This window comes from Cherax quadricarinatus, chromosome 50 (genome assembly GCF_038502225.1).
Source record: "Cherax quadricarinatus isolate ZL_2023a chromosome 50, ASM3850222v1, whole genome shotgun sequence".
NCBI classification, from domain to species: Eukaryota; Metazoa; Arthropoda; class Malacostraca; order Decapoda; family Parastacidae; genus Cherax; species Cherax quadricarinatus.
In genome coordinates this window covers 1,582,584-1,602,590 of record NC_091341.1, presented here as the reverse complement: position 1 = coordinate 1,602,590, position 20,007 = coordinate 1,582,584, and the positions used below count along the sequence as shown (strand labels likewise).

The 20,007-nt window shown below is 43.1% G+C and overlaps 1 protein-coding gene across 2 annotated transcripts in view; it reads right to left on the bottom strand.

Moving 5' to 3' along the window:
- Nucleotides 1–14,005: 14,005 nt before the first annotated feature.
- LOC128695356 (apolipoprotein D) overlaps nt 14,006–20,007 on the bottom strand; it is a 13,553-nt gene continuing 7,551 nt past the window's right edge. Inside the window, exons 3-6 of one of the 2 annotated variants that reach the window (XM_053785876.2) lie at nt 17,869–18,091; nt 16,019–16,170; nt 15,658–15,737; nt 14,006–15,038 (exon numbers count right to left, since the gene is read on the bottom strand). In XM_053785876.2, the coding sequence (XP_053641851.1) occupies nt 14,852–15,038; nt 15,658–15,737; nt 16,019–16,170; nt 17,869–18,091 (642 nt within the window). In that variant the 3' untranslated portion in view covers nt 14,006–14,851. Of the gene's footprint in view, nt 15,039–15,657; nt 15,738–16,018; nt 16,174–17,868; nt 18,092–20,007 lie in introns of both variants that reach the window. The other variant, XM_053785875.2, reaches the window with a different exon arrangement.

The window sequence follows — 20,007 nt, the reverse complement described above, 5'->3', positions numbered from 1 at the left end:
AACTAGGTAGTGAGATGGTGAAAGAGCCAGAACCGGAGGTGGGTCATGCTGATGAGTCACCTGTACATAGAAGTGGCACTTCCTGGAGTGAGGAAGTGGAGCATGAGCTGCCACTGGTGGGTACCAGCCCATCACTGTCACAGTTAGTGGGATGTGAGGCATCTGCCTTGGAAAACGGGAAGACTGTGCAGATTGGTGATGTGCGGGTAGAGGGAGGTCTACTGGTGAATGTGAAGGAAAAATCCTTTGAGAAGAAGGTTTCTGAGGATAACTTGAGAATGGTGAGGAGTACTGTTCAGATTGAAGATGAGCAACTTGGAAGATTGGCAAACATGGCAGATGACTCGCCAGGAGTGGTGGAAGTGATTGAGGTGAATGCTGAGATTCACAGGGAGGCATCCAGTGAGTTGGAAATGGATGCAGAGAGTGTCAACCGTAAGAGGGCGGCGGCATATTCCGACTCGGATGATGTTTTGACCCCGGCACAGAGACCGGGGAAAAAGCCGTGGGTTGATGTGGTGCGTGGGAGCTCTAAATGTACGCCTGGTCCGGTGTTGGATCAGGGGAAGCCACAAGTGGGCAGTGGAGAGAAAAGTGAAAGAAGCAGACACACTGGAAGCGTGTCAGTGAAAGGTGAAATGGGGCAGAGGGTGAAATCACATAAGTAGGTTTCTGGTGCATGACAGTGAATATTAATGGATTGTGTGCGAGTGAGAAGCATCTGTGGGTAAAGGGATTTTTAAGACGTTATGCTATAGACATTGTTTTTTGTGCAGGAACATAATTTCAAGCTGGGAAGGGAATTGGAGGTGGATGGGTACAGAGTGTTTGTGATGTATTCAAAGCAAATGAAGGGAGGGGTGGGAATCCTGATCCGAGAGATGAGCCCCTTTGTTGTTCTTAGGAGTGAAAGGGGGGGGGGGTCGTGTGTTAAGAATAGATGGGTGGTGAAGGAAGAGGTGAGAGCATGGTAGTAGTTTGTGTGTATGTGCCGACTGAGAATGATGTACGGGTAAAGAATGAATTTGTGAATAACGTATTGGTATATTATTTGCGGTCATTACCGTCAGTGACAATAGTTGGTGGCGACTGGAACTGTGTGGTGCGAAGGAAGGATGTGGAACCGAGAGGGGCAGGGTGTTTTTTGGCAGGTTTAGGGGATCTATTGAGAGGTGTGAGATTGAGGGATATAGTTGATGGAGGGGATTGCAAGATAGAGCACACATTTCATAGAAAGGGATATGCTGCACGATTAGATAGGTTGTATGTGACAAGGGGAGCGAGGGTGACGCGGGTGCAGACGGTGAATGTCGTTTATTCAGATCATAGGGCGGTTTATGCTGATTTAAATTGGGACGGTTTGCCTAAGAGATATTTGGGGTACTGGAAGCTGAATGTACGACTACTGGGTGAGGGGGTGGAGGGAGGGGATTTTGAAAGTTTGTGGGAGGACTTATGGGGTGGGGGTAAGAGTGCAAGCGATTTATTGGGGTGGTGGGATGGGGTTGCGAAGAGGAGGATCAGGCAATATTATGTGCGAAGGGGAAAGAATGAGGCATGGATGACATATGGGCTTCAACAGTATTTAGAGGGGCAGTTGCAGGGCTGTTATGAGAGGGGTGCTGTGGAAGTTGTGTATCCAATGGAGGAAATAAGCATTAAAGTGGCAGATAAGAGATATGCACAATGAGAGATTTGATGAGGCGAGGGTGCAAGGTGGGTTAGAGGAGGCAATTTGGGGTGACAGGCCATCAGCCTGTGTGTTACAGGGCCAGCGGAGACGCAGGTTGGCAATGGAGATTGATAAGCTGGTAGTACATGAGAACTTAGGTGGGTATATGAAGGGTCAGGAGTTGCGAACTACTGAGGGTATGAGTGGTTTTATGGATAGTTGGCTTGGAAAATATTTGTTAAGTGTAGGAGTGAACGGTGAGGATTTAGAGAGATTGGGAGAGAATGTATCTTGTGTGCTGAGTGGAAGTGATCGTATGGCATTGGGAGGGGATATTGAAGAGGGGGAGGTATGGAGAGCTTTGGAGAATATGGCGAGAGGTAAAGCGCCAGGTATAGATGGGTTACCTTGTGAATTCTATGTGAAGCATTGGAGTGTGTTGAAGGATTTTTTAGTGAACCTGATGAATGTGATGAAAAGTGAGGGGAGGATGGGTGAGTTGCAGCGTACTGCAGTAGTAGTATTGATTCCAAAAGGGGAAGGCCCTACTACAGTGCAGAACTACAGGGCGTTGTCGTTATGTGCTGATTATAAGATATTCGCAAAAATCTTGGGGAACAGGCTGAAGTGCGTGATAGAGTTGTTGCAAGAGGTCAGTATGGGGTGCCTGGGAGGACGATGTATGAGGGACATGGAATAATAAAAGATTTTGTGGAAAGTATGGAGGGGGAGAATAAAGGGGGGGGGAGGTGTCTTAGCATTGGATTGGCAGGCTGCGTATGATTGCGAAGAACAAGAGGCACTGTGGCATATCTTATGGAGGCAGGGTTTTGGGGAAGAGATGGTGCGTTGAATTGAGACTTTGTATAATAGGGTAGGTGTACGTGTGCAGGTGAATGGGAAATTGGGAGAGTGGGTTTCAATGGGTAGAGGCATAAGGCAGGGTTGTCCTCTGTCTCAACTGTTGTTTGCTTGTATACAGGACCCTTTTTACAGGGCAGTGGGGAAATGTTTAGGGGTGGATCGTGGTGTGGAGAATGGAGGGATGGGAATAATAGGGTATGTGGATGATACAACAATTCTAATGAGCAGGGAGGAAAGTTTACATGAGGTGGAGGATGTAATTGGTGGTTTTGAAGGAGTTACAGGTTTAAAAGTGAATGTGGAGAAATCGAAATTATTGGTCTTAGGGAATTGGGTAGGGAGGGCGCGATGGGAAACAGCTGTGCGTTGGTGTGTGGTGGATAGACTAAAGGTGTGTGGGATAATTTATATGGGGAATGCCGGGGAGGCACGGATGGTTAATTCTGGGAGGGCAGTGGATAGGTTGGTGGGTAGGTTAAATGTTTTGAGACCCATGCATTTGATGATACATCAACGTGTAATAGTGGCGAATGTAATGTTATATAGTATGGTCTGGCATGTGGCAGCAGTATATCCATTGGCAGGACCGGACATAACTAGAATGCTAAAAAAGGTTTTCGTTATATATGGGGTTCTGGGTGTGACTGGTTGGGTAGGAGTGTTGTTATGCTACCGGTCAACAAAGGTGGATTGGGTTTAATAGATATAAGATTAAGGGTTAAGTGTATATATTTGAAGAGGGGGTTTCTCCGAGTGGAAGGTCGTGTGGGGAAGGGTGTGCAAGCATTATATGAGGAGGCACGAAGGTGGTGGGTAGGATCAGAGATGAAAGAGTGTGAGGATGTGCTGCGAGCTTTATTGTATGTTAGAGATCCGTCTAGGATACGGGTAGGTGTTCTGGAGTGTGCTGTAGGTGTGAGGGTGATTGCGAATGTTGAGGGCATATACCCAATGTATGCATGGGGAGACATTTGGGTAAGGTTGCGGTTGGTGCGCATCAGACCGCAAGTGAGAGAGGTAATGTTTCGTTTCCTTCATGGAATATTGCCGTCTGGTGTGGTGCTTCGGGAGAGAGGGTTGATGGTGGAGGACATATGTAGGGCGTGTGGGGATAGGGAGACAGCTTTTCATGTAGTATATTTTTGTAAAAATTTGGAGGGTATACGGGAGTGGATGGGTGGGATTTTGAGCAGGGTGGGTGGGGGAGGGATATCGGTATTAAGGGCATTGAGTTTAGATGTGGGAGGTGTGGAAGAGTCTGTGCAGCATGCTTTGGTGTACATCATAACGGATTTTGTTTTCGTATCATGGGCCATGAGGGGTAATGGGGATTGGGTGGTGCGAAAGAAGGTATTGGCTGCAACAATGTACAAAACACTTAGTCGTAATAGGGGGATATACAGAAGTAGATGGGAAAGGGCTTTTCCTGAAGGATATCGAAGTATGAATGTCAGAGGTTTGTTGGCGGAGTGAGAAAAAAAAACTAGCATCAACATAAGGTATAGAAGGTATAAATCACTACACTCTTCAGAGTGACTTCTTGATTTAGGGAATTGGATCTGTGCTCCAGTTCCCCGAACTAAGCCTGAATGCCTTCCGCATCCCCCCCTGTCCCCAGGCGCTGTATAATCCTCCGGGTTTAGCGCTTCCCCCTTGATTATAATAATTTATTTATTTTTTATTTAATAATTTGAACATACAGAGGTACAAAAAAAATACAGGTAAGAGCAGCATGCCAAAGCCACTTGTATGCATAGCATTACGGGCTGGCTTAAAATTAACTTAAGATTAACTAAGCAATGATGTCATCAGTGATAAAACATTACTGTAAACAGATAACAATAAAGCACAAATGAGTATTACAAAGACAGGTCATATGGTTGCATGCATTGCTGTACATTCAGTAGACTTGAATTTATAAACAGGTAGTGTTTCTTTTATATTTACAGGTAATGAATTCCAGATTTTAGGGCCTTTTATGTGCATTGAGTTTTTGCATAGCGTGAGATGGACACGAGGAACATTAAAGAGTGATCTGTGCCTTGTGTTATGGTCATGTGTTCTGTTGAGGTTGGCAAGATGTTTGAGGGGAGGGTTAATATCAGAGTTAAGTGTTCTATGTATGTAATAGGTACAGTAATAAGTATGGATGTTTTGTATGGTGAGTAGGTTTAGTGTTTTGAATATTGGTGGAGTGTGCTGCCTGTAGTGGGAATTTGTTATTCTGACTGCAGCCTTTTGTTGGGTAATTAGTGGTCTGAGATGGTTAATTGTTGTTGAGCCCCATGCACAAATTCCATAGCTGAGATAGGGGTAAATAGAGTGAAATAGGGCCAGGAGGGCTGACTGTGGAGCATAGTACCGTATCTTCGATAGTATGCCTACGGTCTTTCTTAGAAATTTGTTGTATATGTGTATGAAATTTGAGTATCATCAAGGTGGATTCCTAAGAATTTTCCCTCTGTTAGCTTTGTGATAGGTGATCCGTTTATCATTATGTTAAGAGGGACATCTGTAGCTCTGTTACCAAACTGAATGAAGTAGGTTTTGTCAATGTATAGTGTAAGTTTGTTAGTCCTCATCCAGTTAGATATTTTCTGTAATTCGGTATTTACAGTAATAAGTTATCACAAGTTATATACACTGATGGATCTAAACAGGAGTCTTCTGGCAGGGCTGCATCTGCTCTTGTTGCCACCTCCCTTGTTAAAAACGATAATAAATTTGTTGAGTTAGGCATAAGAATTAACAACTGGGCGTCTACACTGCAAACTGAATTGTTTGCAATCCTAATGGCGCTAAAGCTAACCTATGACACTGAGCTTGACTATCATCATTACTGATTCTATGTCATCATTGAAGGCTCTTGACTCATATAATGACTCCAACAACATGCTCATTGGAGAAGCCAGGTATAGATACTCAAAAATTAGGGACAAAGGAATTAATGTACAATTGCTATGGATCCCATCACACATTGGATTACTCCATGATAAAGTTGATATGTTAGCCAAGAAGATCTCTCCTTCTCGAGCATTTTCTATCCCAGACTTTGCCTTTCTTGTTTCATCCTTACCACCACCACTTCTGTTACTTGGCGATTTTAATGCCCACCATTTCCTCTGGGGAGGGTCTCATTGTGACTCACGTGGCATCCAGTTGGAGGCTTTTCTCGCCTCTCACCCCCTCCATGTTTTAAATACGGGTACTCCCACCCATTTTGATCCTCGTACTCATACTCTCTCTTGCATCGATCTATCAGTCTGCTCTTCCTCCACTGCACTAGACTTCACCTGGTCTGTTCTACCGGACTTACATGACAGCGATCATTTTCCAATCATTCTTACTTCTCCTTCCTATTCACCACCTTTCCGTAGCCCTCGCTGGCAATTTGATCGGGCAAATTGGGATCTTTACTCACACCTCACTGCTTTTAGTGAGGTTCCTTCTTCATCCTCCATTGATGAGCTCCTACACCTCTTCTCGACGTCAGTTTATACCGCAGCTTCTCATTCTATACCCCAAACCTCAGGCAGGCATTCTCAGAAGTGCGTGCCTTGGTGGTCTCCTGCTTGTGCTCGTGCAGTACGTTTGAAATGCGCTGCATGGGGCAGGTACCGGTACAATAGAACCGCTGAGAGACTTCTTGATTTTAAGCAGAAGCGTGCGATCGCTCGCCGTGTCATCCGTGAAGCTAAACGCACTTGTTGGCGAGACTATGTTTCCACCATCACCTCTGCTTCTTCTATGAGTGCAGTCTGGAAAAAAGTGAGGAAATTGAGTGGTAAATACTCTCCTGACCCGGCTCCTGTTCTACGGGTCGCTGGTGTTGATGTAGCAAACCCTCTCGACGTTGCCATTGAACTTGGCACACATCTGGTCCGTATTTCCCTGGGGCTCCTTCTATGCCCCTCGTTTCTTTCCTCAAAGTCTGCCAGAGAGTTAGTACCCTTGGACTTTTCTTCTCTCAGGGAAGAACAGTATAATGTGCCTTTTACACTTCAAGAACTGGTGGCAATGCTCTCAGCTTGCCGATCATCGGCAGCTGGGCCTGACGGCATTCATATTCGTATGTTACAACATTTACATTGGTCAGCCCTTGTAGTCCTCTTACACCTCTTCAATCTTATTTGGGCACAAGGAATTCTTCCCCAGCTGTGGAAATCTGCCATTGTTCTCCCTTTCCGCAAACCGGGTACTACAGGACATGATGCCTCCCACTATCGTCCCATTGCTCTTACTAGTGCAGTTTGCAAAGTGATGGAACGTCTCATAAATCGACGTTTAATGTGGTATTTAGAGACACACAACAGTCTCTCCGCTAGTCAATATGGCTTTCGTAAGGGTCGTTCTACCATAGACCCCTTACTACGCTTGGATACGTATGTTCGTAATGCCTTTGCGAATAATCACTCAGTTATTGCCATATTTTTTGACCTTGAGAAGGCATATGACACAACTTGGAGGTATAATATTTTGGCCCAGGCCCATTCCTTAGGCCTCCGAGGCAATCTACCATCCTTCCTTAAGAACTTTTTAACTGACAGACATTTCCATGTTCGAGTCAATAATGTTCTTTCCCAGGACTTCGTCCAAGCTGAAGGTGTCCCTCAGGGATGTGTTCTAAGCACAACACTTTTTCTCCTTGCTATAAATGATTTGGCCTCTGTTCTTCCACCCAATATTTGGTCATCACTCTATGTTGATGACTTCGCTATTGCTTGTGCAGGCGCTGACTGTCATCTTATTGCAGTTTCTCTCCAGCATGCGGTCGACCGTGTTTCCACTTGGGCCACCACGCATGTGTTTAAATTTTCAAGTACCAAAACTCACCAAATTACTTTCACTAGACGCTCTGTTATCTCCGATCATCCTTTGTATCTCTATGGCTCCCGTATCCCCGAACATGATAGTCAGGTTTCTAGGCCTTCTCTTTGACCGTCAGTTATCCTGGAAACCTCACATTACCTCTCTTAAGGCAACTTGTCACAGCCGGCTAAACCTTCTTAAAACCCTTGCTCATCTTTCCTGGGGAGCTGATCATCGAACTCTGCTTTGCCTACATTCAGCCCTCGTTTTATCGAAACTCGATTATGGTGACCAGATTTATTCAGCGGCCTCTCCTGCTACTCTCTCTAGCCTTAACTCTATCCATCACCAAGGATTACATTTGTGCCTTGGTGCTTTTCACTCTTCCCCTGTTGAGAGCCTCTATGCAGAAGCGAATGTTCCATCCTTGTCTGATCACCGTGATGCCCATTGCCTTCGCTACTATGTACGCTCTCACGATCTCCACAATCCTTCCATTTATAGAACGGTCACCGATACTAGTAGACATTATTCGTTCGCCGCCCCTGTTTGCTCCGTCCCTTTTCTCTTCGCCTACATTCACTCTTGTCTTCCCTTCAGTTACCACCTTTATATGTTCATGTATTATTATTATTATTACAATCAAGGGGGAAGCGCTAAACCCGGAGGATTATACAGCGCCTGGGGGGGGGATGTGGAAGGCATTCAGGCTTAATTTGGGGAACTGGAGCACAGATCCAATTCCCTAAATCAAGAGCCCCTCACCAACATCAAGGAACCTTCCTTGAGGGGTATGTTCATGTAGCATCTCACTTTTCCCTACCCCCCTGGGAAGTTCCAGCTGTTCGGGTCTGTTCTTTCTCACTCCCTTGCTCGAAAGCTCAACTGCCTATGGTGGCTTCCCGCTCTCTTTTTCTTGATCACTTCCACTCCGATTCTCATGCCACCGCTGTGTACACAGATGGCTCTAAGTCTTCAGACGGCGTCTGATTCGCAGCAGTGTTTCTGGACAGCGTCGTGTGGGGGCATTTACTATCTTCGGCTAGCATTTTTACTGCTGAACTGTATGCCATTCTTGCAGCACTTATTCGTATCGCATCTATGCCTGTGTCATCATTTGTGGTAGTCTCAGACTCCCTTAGTGCTCTACAGGCTATACAAAAATTTGATACATCTCACCCCCTAGTTCATTACCTTTGTAAATTGTGAGTTCATTACCTCTGTAACTTGCTCAGCTATCAAAACTTTGGAGTCCAGTCCCTGGACCAATTATGTACCTCTGTAATCTTTTGACTACCGCCCACAGGATGGGTATGGGGTGCATAATAAACATATTAAACTAAAACTCACCCCCTAGTTTTCCGTATCCAACTTTGGTTACGCCGTATCTCTACGAAGCATAAAGATATTTTTTGTTGGGGTCCCTGGTCATGTCGACGTACAGGGCAATGAACAGGCAGACACTGCTGTGCAGTCAGCAGTACATGACCTAGTTGAAGATTGAGACACTTATGCAGCATATGGGAATCTTTATTCAGGAAACGTTTCGCCACACAGTGGCTTCATCAGTCCAATACAAAGAGGAAGGCGTAAGGAGAGGAGGAGAATGAGGTAATCAGTCCCTCAACCTGGAGTCGATGTGTTCAGTCCATCAATCTTGTAGAATGTACAGCATAGGGCCGTAGACGTGGCTTATATACTGTAGTGAGGTGACGAAGCAGATGGAGGCGGGGTCATAGTGGTACCATCCACTAGTCGAACTAGGTCTTCGTCCAAAGGTTGAACAAGTGTTGAAGAATTCTTTGTAACAAGACCCCATGATGCTGCCGTGTCTGACAGTTGTGATGAATGGTTTGAAAAACCGACAAGTTGAAGATTGAGACACTTATGCAGCATATGGGAATCTTTATTCAGGAAACGTTTCGCCACACAGTGGCGTCATCAGTCCAATACAAAGAGGAAGGCGTAAGGAGAGGAGGAGAATGAGGTAATCAGTCCCTCAACCTGGAGCCGATGTGTTCAGTCCATCAATCTTGTAGAATGTACAGCATAGGGCCGTAGACGTGGCTTATATACTGTAGTGAGGTGACGTGAAGCAGATGGAGGCGGGGTCATAGTGGTACCATCCACTAGTCGAAGTAGGTCTTCGTCCAAAGGTTGAACAAGTGTTGAAGAATTCTTTGTAACAAGACCCCATGATGCTGCCGTGTCTGACAGTTGTGATGAATGGTTTGAAAAACCGACAAGTTGAAGATTGAGACACTTATGTCTCAATCTTCAACTTGTCGGTTTTTCAAACCATTCATCAGTACATGACCTACCAATTTCCTATAGAGGTGTTCCATTTCTGGACTATTTTGCTACAATAACTGCCCACCTTCGCGCCCGTTGGCAACAACGTTGGTCAACTCTGCTTGGTAACAAACTTCATTCTATTAAACCGAGCATAGGTTACTGGCCGTCTTCTTGTCATCAGTGCCGTGGTTGGGAGACCACTCTCTCCCGTCTTTGCATTGGCCACACTCGTCTTACTCGTGGGTATCTCATGGAGAGGCACCCTGTACCTCTCTGAGCAGTGTCAAGTTCCAGTATCGATTAGCCACATTCTGTTAGACTGCCCCCTCTATCAACGAGCACGCAGAATTTACCTCCAACGCAGTCTTCGTTCTACTACTCTCTCTTTACCTTCCCTTCTTGCTGATGGACCCTCCTTTAATCCTGACTCTCTCATTGACTTCTTGACAACGACTGATTTACTCCACAAACTCTGATGATGATACCTTACGCACTCCCCTCAGCCCTTTCTAGCTCAGTCTCTTGCTGCCCTTTACCCTTTCACTATCCACTGCTCCGCTGTTATCCGTAACCTATTACTCATCCACCTCCCTTTTCTCACCTGATGCCCTCGCTTCCTTCCTGCCCTGCAGCGCTGTATAGCCCTTGTGGCTTAGCGCTTCTTTTTGATTATAATAATAATAGCCAAGAAGAGTACCCAGAAGGAGAATGTAGAATACAACTTTGGTATAACTGTCTAGCATTAGGAATAATATTAGGAGAGAAATAAATAATGAAAATGATTGTTATAGGAATGCAGTTAGAAGCCTGAGTAGATCTATAACCCACTATGAAAACATGAACGTAGATAAGTATGATTATGGAGCAACCTGCAATTTGAACAGACTGACTGTTGTAGTGGCCAGGCTTAGGCTTGGTTACAAATACTTCTGGCAGTTTGGGAGAGACACAGATCAAACTAAATGTAAATTATGTGATCAAGCATATGGTCACTGTCTTGAACACTATGTGCTTAATTGTCCACTTATTGAAGAATACAGAGACAGACAGTATAATAACCAATGTGACATGTCAAGATATCTTATTAATGAAAATAAGATACCAGATATACTAAGCAAATTTCCTAAATTTGCTTGTAACAGATTAGTGAACTATAGATATGTAGATATAAATCCGTATGTATTCCTGTTAACCCTTTGGGGCCTAGTTCCTGGGCCTTTTGTGTATCCATATGCTCTTGCACTACCGTCCACAGGATGGATATGGGGTGCACAATAAACTAGCCACTTCAGCGGCAAAATCTAATCTCAGTATTGGCTAGCATGACTGGGCTCGGGTGAGAGAAGACTTGTGTAGTGTCATCTGCAAATAGTGTGGGTCTGAGTAATTGCGAAGCATTTAGTAGGTCATTTATGTATAGGAGAAAGAGTATTATTATTATAATCAAGGGGAAGCGCTAAACCTGGAGGATTATACAGCGCCTAGGGGGGGGGGGGATGTGGAAGGCATTCAGGCTTAATTCGGGGAACTGGAGCACAGATCCAATTCCCTAAATCAAGAGCCCCTCACCAACATCAAGGAACCTTCCTTGAGGGGAATAGGAGTAAGAAGAGAGCCAAGGACACTTCCCTGTGGGACACCAACTGTAATTGGTTGTGCGGAAGAGTTTGCCCCATTTGTGTACACATTGGCTTCTGTTGCTGAGGTATGACTTCAGGTAGTTGAGGGAGTGCCCTCTTATACCATAGTGTGACAGTTTTATGTGGAGCAAGTCATGGTCAACTATCAAAAGCTTTACGTAAGTCAATGAACATCCCCAGTGGGACGTTTTTTCTCTATTGCAGTGTATTTATGTTCTAGCATGTGTAAAATAGCATTATTAGTATTTTTATTAGGCCTGAATCCAAATTGGCAGGGGTTGAGTATTTTTTGGGAGATGAGGTAGGAGTAGATTCGTTCTTGAATTAATTTTTCGAAGATTTTTGAGAGAGGGTGTAAGTTGGATATTGGCCTATAGTTATTCAACTCTGTTTGGTCTCCTCCTTTATGGATCAGGGTGACCCTTGCTATTTTGAGAACTGTAGGGAAGGTAGAGGATTCAGTGGATTTGTTAAAGAGTGTTGCAATGATTGGTGATAGCACTTGTGATACTTTGTGTATAAAGGGTGGTAAGGTATTTAAATCTGTCTTGTTTTTTTTTAGTGTGTTGATAATAAGGGAGACTTCGTATGGGTTAGTCGGAGCTAGGAACAGTGTGACTTGCCCCAAGGTGGGAGTCTTAACCCCCTCCCCCCCCACCACCACACACCACTACCTAGCTTTCTGCTCAATAGGTCAGTGACCACCTAGTTAGAGTTGAACTCAGAGTATTAATCTCACGGACGAGGTCCGGCATAGAGGCGAAGTATCCTCGGTATTTTGGGAATGCCTGTCAGCGTTTCGTGGTTGCCAGACGATATTTTGTAAGGCAGAGGAGAGGTCTGCGTGATGACAATCAGTCCTCTAGTAGTCTTTCCTAACTGTTCACCTCGCCCGTTAGTACCAGAGGAATGAGCCATATATTCCGCTAGCTCCAACCTGCTGCTGGGTTGCTAGCTGCTCTATTATGACTACTCATTACCAAATATAACATCTTCATATTAATGTCTTAGGCTACTTTAATAGTCACAATATTAAAGATCCAGGCCTAAATGTATCAATATACTAGGCCGAATTAAAGGTTTCGTTAAGGTTCTTCTAGGGGAGGGAGGGCGTTAAGGACACTAAATATGCACAACCTGGTGATTTTGGGGGTGCTCTAAATTTCCACAAAAGTACTAAATGCCAAAGTCTGTTAGAACAAATAATTCCTTTTTCTTTGCCTATGAGTGAATTTCACAAGGAAAAAATTTTCACAATGATGAGACGGGTGGAAGCAGGGGAAAGGGGGTTTGGGGTATTTAAATTTAATTTAAGTTAGGTAAGAGGTTCATTTACGTTGATAAAGAGCATCTTCACGCCAAGGGACGCCCAAGGGGCACGTCACAAGCTGTGTTCCTCAGGGGTCAGTGTTGGGCCCGTTGTTCACAATTTACAGACGAGGGAATAAATAGCGACGTAAGCAAATTTGCTGATGACGCCAAAATAGGCCGTCCAATTCATTCTAATTGGGACACTAGAGCACTCCAGGATGATTTGAATAAACTGATGCAATGGTCGGAGAAGTGGCAGATGCAGTTTAATATTGACAAATGCAAAGTTCTAAATGTTGGACAGTTAAATAACCATGCCACAAACTAAATGTACATCTTAATACTACCGATTGCAAAAAGAATTTAGGAGTTCTGGTAAGCAGTAATCTAAAACCAAGACAACAATGCATTGGTTGCAATAAATATAACAATTCTTTGCTTCATATCTACAAGTATAAATAGAAATCCTCAGGTTGTTCAACTATATATCCTTGGTTAGGCCGCATTTAGACCGCTGCTCAGTTCTGGTCACCGTGTTACAGAATGGATACAAATGCTCTGGAAAACGTACAGAGATAAGATAAGATTTCGTTCGGATTTTTAACCCCGGAGGGTTAGCCACCCAGGATAACCCAAGAAAGTCAGTGCGTCATCGAGGACTGTAACTTATTTCCATTGGGGTCCTTAATCTTGTCCCCCAGGATGCGACCCACACCAGTCGACTAACACCCAGGTACCTATTTGCTGCTAGGTGAACAGGACAACAGGTGTAAGGAAACGTGTCAAATGTTTCCACCCGCCGGGAATCGAACCCGGGCCCTCCGTGTGTGAAGCGGGAGCTTTAGCCACCAGGCCACCGGGTCACCAAAGATGACAAAGATGATCCCATGTATCAGAAATCTTCCCTACGAGGCTAGACTAAGGGCCCTGAATCTGCACTCTCGAAAGGCGTAGAATTAGGGGGGAAATGATAGAGGTGTATAAATGGTTAACAGGAATAAAGGAGATGTAAATAGCATGCTGAAAATTTCCAGCCACGACAGGATTCGCAGCAATGGTTTCAAGTTGGAAAAATTCAGATTCAGGAAGGATATAGGAAAGCACTGGTTTGGTAATAGAGTTGTGGATGAGTGGAATAAACTCCAGAGCACAGTTATTGAGGCTAAAACGTTGTGGCCCGACTGGGTGAGTCATTGGGCTAATCGGGGGAAGGGGACCATGGACCTGCTCCGCATGGGTCAGTAGACCTGTTGCAGTGTTCCTTCTTATGTTCTTAAGGGGCTGTATGAGAGAATGTCAGGGGAAATAAATTTTCTTGTACAGTTGCATATTGCTGACTTACGTTTTGTTGAAAATGCCAGATATCTGACGGACTTCTGTTCGAAATTTTTAAAAGTGTGAGAAGTGACAAAAATTTAAAGTAAAAATTAATACTTTATTTGTAATACGATAATACATGTTCTGATTAGTAATATAAATGACACCACCTATTTGGGTTTGACAAATCTTTGGTCATAATCCAGGACAGTCTATGGATACACCAACACCACAAGCTTTCAAAACTTGAAACTTTACATAATCCAAGGAAGTGGACATTCTCTTTCTTGGATAAAGGAGTTTGCTGTGCACTGTATGACCCTCAGGATTCAGCACTTTCCCTCGTTTCATAATGATACAGACCCGAGATTGTCATTTACCGTTTTTCCGGTAAATTATAATACCAAAATATTTTGTTAGTTAAAATATCATTACGGGTGTACTATAGAAAGATTATGGCATATGAGTGTAGTACATTGAATTCAATTAGTAGTTAAAATAAATATTAAAGTATTACAGGTTAAAAATGTTTAATATAGGAGATGCCATGAATTGCAACTTTAGTTTCAATTTTACATCTCCCAGCATCAACATCACCTCTGCCATCAATGCATATTATGTAGTGGTCCCTGCAAGTTACTGTCATCAAGAGTGATCTTCCATTGACAACAGTACTGACTGACTACACTAGCAGCTTATTGATACGCAACTTTAAATGCTCTGAATGTATTTAAAAATTCAAGAACTGCCTTTGAAGCAACATTTAATAAACTTACTCTTTCATATCAGTGACCCGCGAGTCTTTAGTACCAATATAGGCTCTAAACTAATCTGACCCTTTAGGTAATATTGCACCCAAAAGGTGTTTCAGTAGGCAAAAGGCCAGAGCGTCAATTCAGAAAGGTAAGATCAGGTAGAGTAGAGGGCAATGAGAACTAGTTAGCTAAACAACAGGTTGGTCCTGGGCGCTCTTTAGGCTGCCTCTGAAAGAGTCTACGCCCTCGCCAATGATCTCCAACTGAGAGATGTCATAGTCCTGGACTCCTTCAGATATCCGCCTCCGAACCTCATCCTCGTTCACCCCCGGCAGCAGCCCGAATAGCTCCTCGTCCACGTGCCAGTTGTGTTGTCTGAGGGAACACCAGCTGTTATTATCCACAACGGTAAATGAAGTGATAACTGAAGAAGCAAGTGATTGAGAATTACAGATACGAGCGTGTAAGCCAAGCTGGCAGGATCCTTATAGGATGGGAAGATGAGAGAGAGTTTGGCTATTGACCGCTGTTGGGGGAGGGGAAAATGAAATTATAGTAATTTTAGTGGCATCATAAGCAGTTTAAATTGTGCAATTATGTGATTTTATCTTACAGACTACAGCAGAATAGGATTATGCTGACAATGTAGTAGTTTGGGGGTAACCTAACTGGAGTTACGAAGTGCAACAAAAGATACACTTAACCGACTTTCCTAGGGAAGGTTCATCTCTTTCGTGGCAGGATGTGGGGTTTCAACATTCCTCGATGGGAGTATAGTGTTTTAACTAAGCTGATTCTATTGCTACATCACAGAAGCGGGTAACGCATGTTCAAGCACCCGACATCGAACCTGAACCTACCTGGCTCACCGTATGTATTCTCTGAACTATTGAAAAACCCGCATTGGGCGAAAAATAATTTTTATAATGCATTTGCATCTTCATTCCAGTGTCTTCTCATACCTGTACTTTTCCGCGTAAGAACTGAAGCTTACCCTGAACGTCGGCAGGACTCGTGGCTGATGTTGGAGAGAGCAGAGTGCTTCACCTCAGCAGTGTCTAGTAGACGTCGCACCTGTGGGTGCCTTAGTACATTAACACCTATTGGCATAAAAAAGTGCACTAACATTAATTACATCTGAATCTCTTTATACTGTATTAGTGTATTTTCTTTTACATAAAGTCCAGTAAACTGACTGACGTTATATTTAGTATTGGTAAACAAGTTTAAGAAAAATTTAGTGGATATCAAAGCTGTTCATTAGTGCTTTTAAGTTTTATGTAAAGTATATACAGTAATAAGAGTAAACTTAAGTCTTTTGGAAAGTAAACCCTATGGAAACCGTGATAACTGACCCTGTTGACGAACATATCATCGATGGTGCTAGTGCGCGAGAGTATGGTGACTGAGCGGCGGTGTAGCAGCCCGGCTTTATCGCACTCAAACACTGCCAAATAACTCTGGTAGTCTGTGTCAAACACTACGAAGTCAGCCTTGCCGGTCAGTGCTGCTGGGAGATGATAAATTAAGTGGCCACTTGTACGCTATCGATCACATTTAAGAAATAATTTGAGCCATTTTATAAATTATACCATACCCACAATACGAGCCTCTGTCGGCTATCTTACACGACAGATTATTTTGCCAAAAAGGCCTTAAATAAGAGTTGGAAATTAGTCAGTGTGACTTGTTATCCTAGGTTTGACAATTTGTGTATACCTGAATAAACTTGTTTAGGAAAGATATCTGCGTCTGTGATCGTGAAGAATAGTTAGTTACTTCACACAAGTATTCACAAACTAGGTATGCTCCCTCGGGTAATTTAAAGTTAAAGTTACCTTACTTTCAATAAACTATCCACAATCCACTAACACACAGGTACAGTACCGCTAGTTAACAAGGGCACCAGGTGGGAGGACACTTAGAAATCCGACCCAGGACCTGTACGTTGGGAGCTTAGCATTCTACCAGTGACCATTCGGATGGTCCATCTTTAGTCAGATAAATGGCTTACTGAGCAGTCTGAGATTTCAGTATCTCATTTCTTTGCTGTCGTATGTGCAAGCCCCATCATGTTTGAGCAAGGGCGCTATACGGTTTTTGCCACATGGAAAGGAATTTTGGACTGCTTTGTATTTTATTAATTGCTTTCGTCTCCCCTGGCTCTTATAAATCATTTAACCCAAGTTAAATATTTTCTACTATTCTGGGCTTCCTTCCGCATTATATATATAGGCCTCCCCCCCCCCTTGATAAAGTAATGATTTTTTGGCCTTCGCCTGTAGGAGTGTCTCCAGTTTCTTTTTTCTTATGGAAATATGCCTTTAACATACTTCAGCCGCCAAAGATCTGTTCCTTTCAAGAAAACTGTTTGGATCAATGTTATTTACAATATCTTCACAGCATGTTTCACTAAGGACATTATTTGATCCAAGTTGATACTCTTGTTAAAGTTGAATTTGGTGAAGGAAACCTCAACTTTGCTGCTGGTCAGAACCTCTGTGCATACAAGTCTGGACTTAGATTAGGTTATCTGAATTAACAGTTTTTTATAGTTATTCGTGAAAATAAGGTATTGTTTTCCAGTCTTGTTGGCCCCACTAGTTGCTGGCTTAGGGTGAATTTATTGCAGATTTTTCATCAGAGCGGCCTTCGGGGATTTTTTTTTTTTTTTTTTTTTTTTTACACATGTCAGTGAAAGGGTTTAAGATTGATAAATTAAAAAGTGCCTAATCTTGCATCGTTATAAAAACTGAAAAATGACTTGTCAAACTATTTTATGTATCAAATATTTTCCATCTTAAAAGATAGTCTTGTCATGTCAGACCGCCCTTTGGACCATGCTACCCGGGGCGGCCACACCACTAGGTCTCCCCCTTCCCTACCTTCTCCCTAGCTACGTCCGTGACTATCTGGTATTCCACAAGCGGGGCTCAGTCTATAAAGTTTACAATATAGAAGTAGTTTTAATGTTTGAAGTCAGTTTTGACTAGGTCATTGAGAGCCAAGCGCTGAAAGACTACAAATAAATACTGTCATACCACGTTACAGTAACAATCATTGATTAAACTCCCCCCCCCCCCACACACATACAAAACTAGTGCAACTGTGTGTATGTTTAAAAATAGTCACTATTAAGACTTTTGATAATAGTACCCTGCCTAACAAGGACCACTCATTTTATGCCTCCATAATGTGTACTCACAGGTGGGCCAGCGTACACGCATCTTGCCTGGCACCTCAGGGTTGGGTATGTCGACCATGGCGGTGACAGCGTGTGTGTGGTCAACACCCAGGAGGTCTAACATAGCCAGCTGTCTGGTCTCCTTCACCAGCAGTGTGTCGGGTAGCTGTCCCCGGGTGATGTTCCAGATCAAACATGTGTTGCTAGTGTCGAATTTATAAACCACATACCACACCCCCAGCACCTGTGACCAGGGAATAATAAGTGTCAGGCTGGGACATGCAGAGACGAGAAATACAGAGGTCATTCGTATGGGACAACTAAAGCCTTAAGAATTAAAGTGCGCGAGAGCTAAGATGAAAGGCAGGTACAAATTGAAATGTCTAAAAATAAAAAGGCAAAAAAAAAAAAAAGTTAGGAAGTAAAAAAAAAATATAGAATAACAGGCAAGCGAGAAATGTTTAGCAAGAAATAAATTATGGGAGTTGTAAAAACTTACGTTAATATAAACGAGAGCATGAGAAGGGGGGGGGGGGTAATGGAATGTAAACCGCAACAAAGAAGACTGGTTAAATGAAGATAAAACAAATACTTCAGTGTTAATTAAATTTTAAATCCGAGTAAGATTTTTCTGGATTTTGTCAGTTCTCGTTGTACAGTGCCTTCAACCCGCAAGTGAACTTTTCACCATAAAAGTTTTATCCAACTTCTCAAACACAATGGGGAAACTTAAATGTATTAGGAATGTTTTCTCCAAGCAAAAATGTTCCACTGAAACCTAAATTGTGTGGCGCTGTTTGGTTAGTTTCAACCTCCGAGCAATAGCTTAGTCATTAAAAATTACCACAAGTTTGGTGCCAATTTACACAAATGAAAATTTTAAAATACTAGTTTTCCACCAGCCAAGTCACGTTAACGCTTGTTTGGTTAAACTATAGTTAAGCAAATTATTTCAGAGAGAGAGAGAGAGAGAGAGAGAGAGAGAGAGAGAGAGAGAGAGAGAGAGAGAGAGAGACTTACGTACGTTTCTGTACAATGGAAGGACGGCATATTAAAAGCATTAAGATTACAAAGTAATAACTTTGTGAACTGAGGAGAGGCTGGCAAGTTGGTTAAAGATATTTAAATCTGGCTGTGATAGAGCAATATAGCTTTAGGAAGAGAAAAAAGGTAGCGTGTAATTACAGAAGTAATTTATATCAAAAGTGAGGAAGCGATTCAAAAGTCAAGGGCGACGTAGAACCAGAGCTACAAGGGTCTTCACCTTGACCACGTGCTCTTTATATTTTAAAAACTATAAACTCTTCAGTGAATATAAAGTCAAATTTAGTTGGAAGGCGACAGAAGAGGGAGAAAAAAAAAACCTGTCATTAAACTATCCTATCTCGTCTAAACGTGCCATTATGCTGCTTTGACCTCAGTTAGCTTTATACTCTTGAAATGGAAGTCACGCTAGAAAAGAATGTGATTCAAGTAAATAATGCAGGGAATAAATGACTCCCTGGCAGAGACCAGCGGGGCCCAGGTGCTGCCTGCTGACCAGTTTTACGCATTACTCTGGGATGGCTTAAGTAATCATGCTTGCGCATTAAGCCATTGTTAAATTAGAGATCAGCTAAAAATGGTTAGCAACAAAAATCAGCCAAGGACCTGGTACACATCAAAAGCATCAAGCTTCCCTCAGTTACTGCAGTATTTTACATAATGTTTATGTAAAAGCTCTTAATTATGAAGAGCTCAGGGTACTTTTTCTAGCTTTTTAGACTAAACGAACGAGGTGCCTCATTAACAAAGATGATAGATACACTGCATGATTGGCATCGAATACAGAGCTGTTGCAACATTAATGCCAATGAATTATGCTTTTTATCAGATCCAAGTTCATGAACATTGACAGTTTTCCTTTAAGGCACGATAGCAGAGGGGAAAAAAATAACCATCAGTTAAATCCTGGAGAGCACTGTCCAGTGATCTACCTATCCCAAATGGGACTGGAGAAGCACTGCGGCAGGTACACTGGCCCATGCCAGGCACAGACTAAAAGCAGTGTGCTTCCTTCAAGAGGAGGTCCAGGTAACATTTCCCAGAGTTCTTAACTATCGGTGGTATACAAACCCGACAGTTTGGTGAATTAGACAACTGCAACATTAGGTTTTCGTT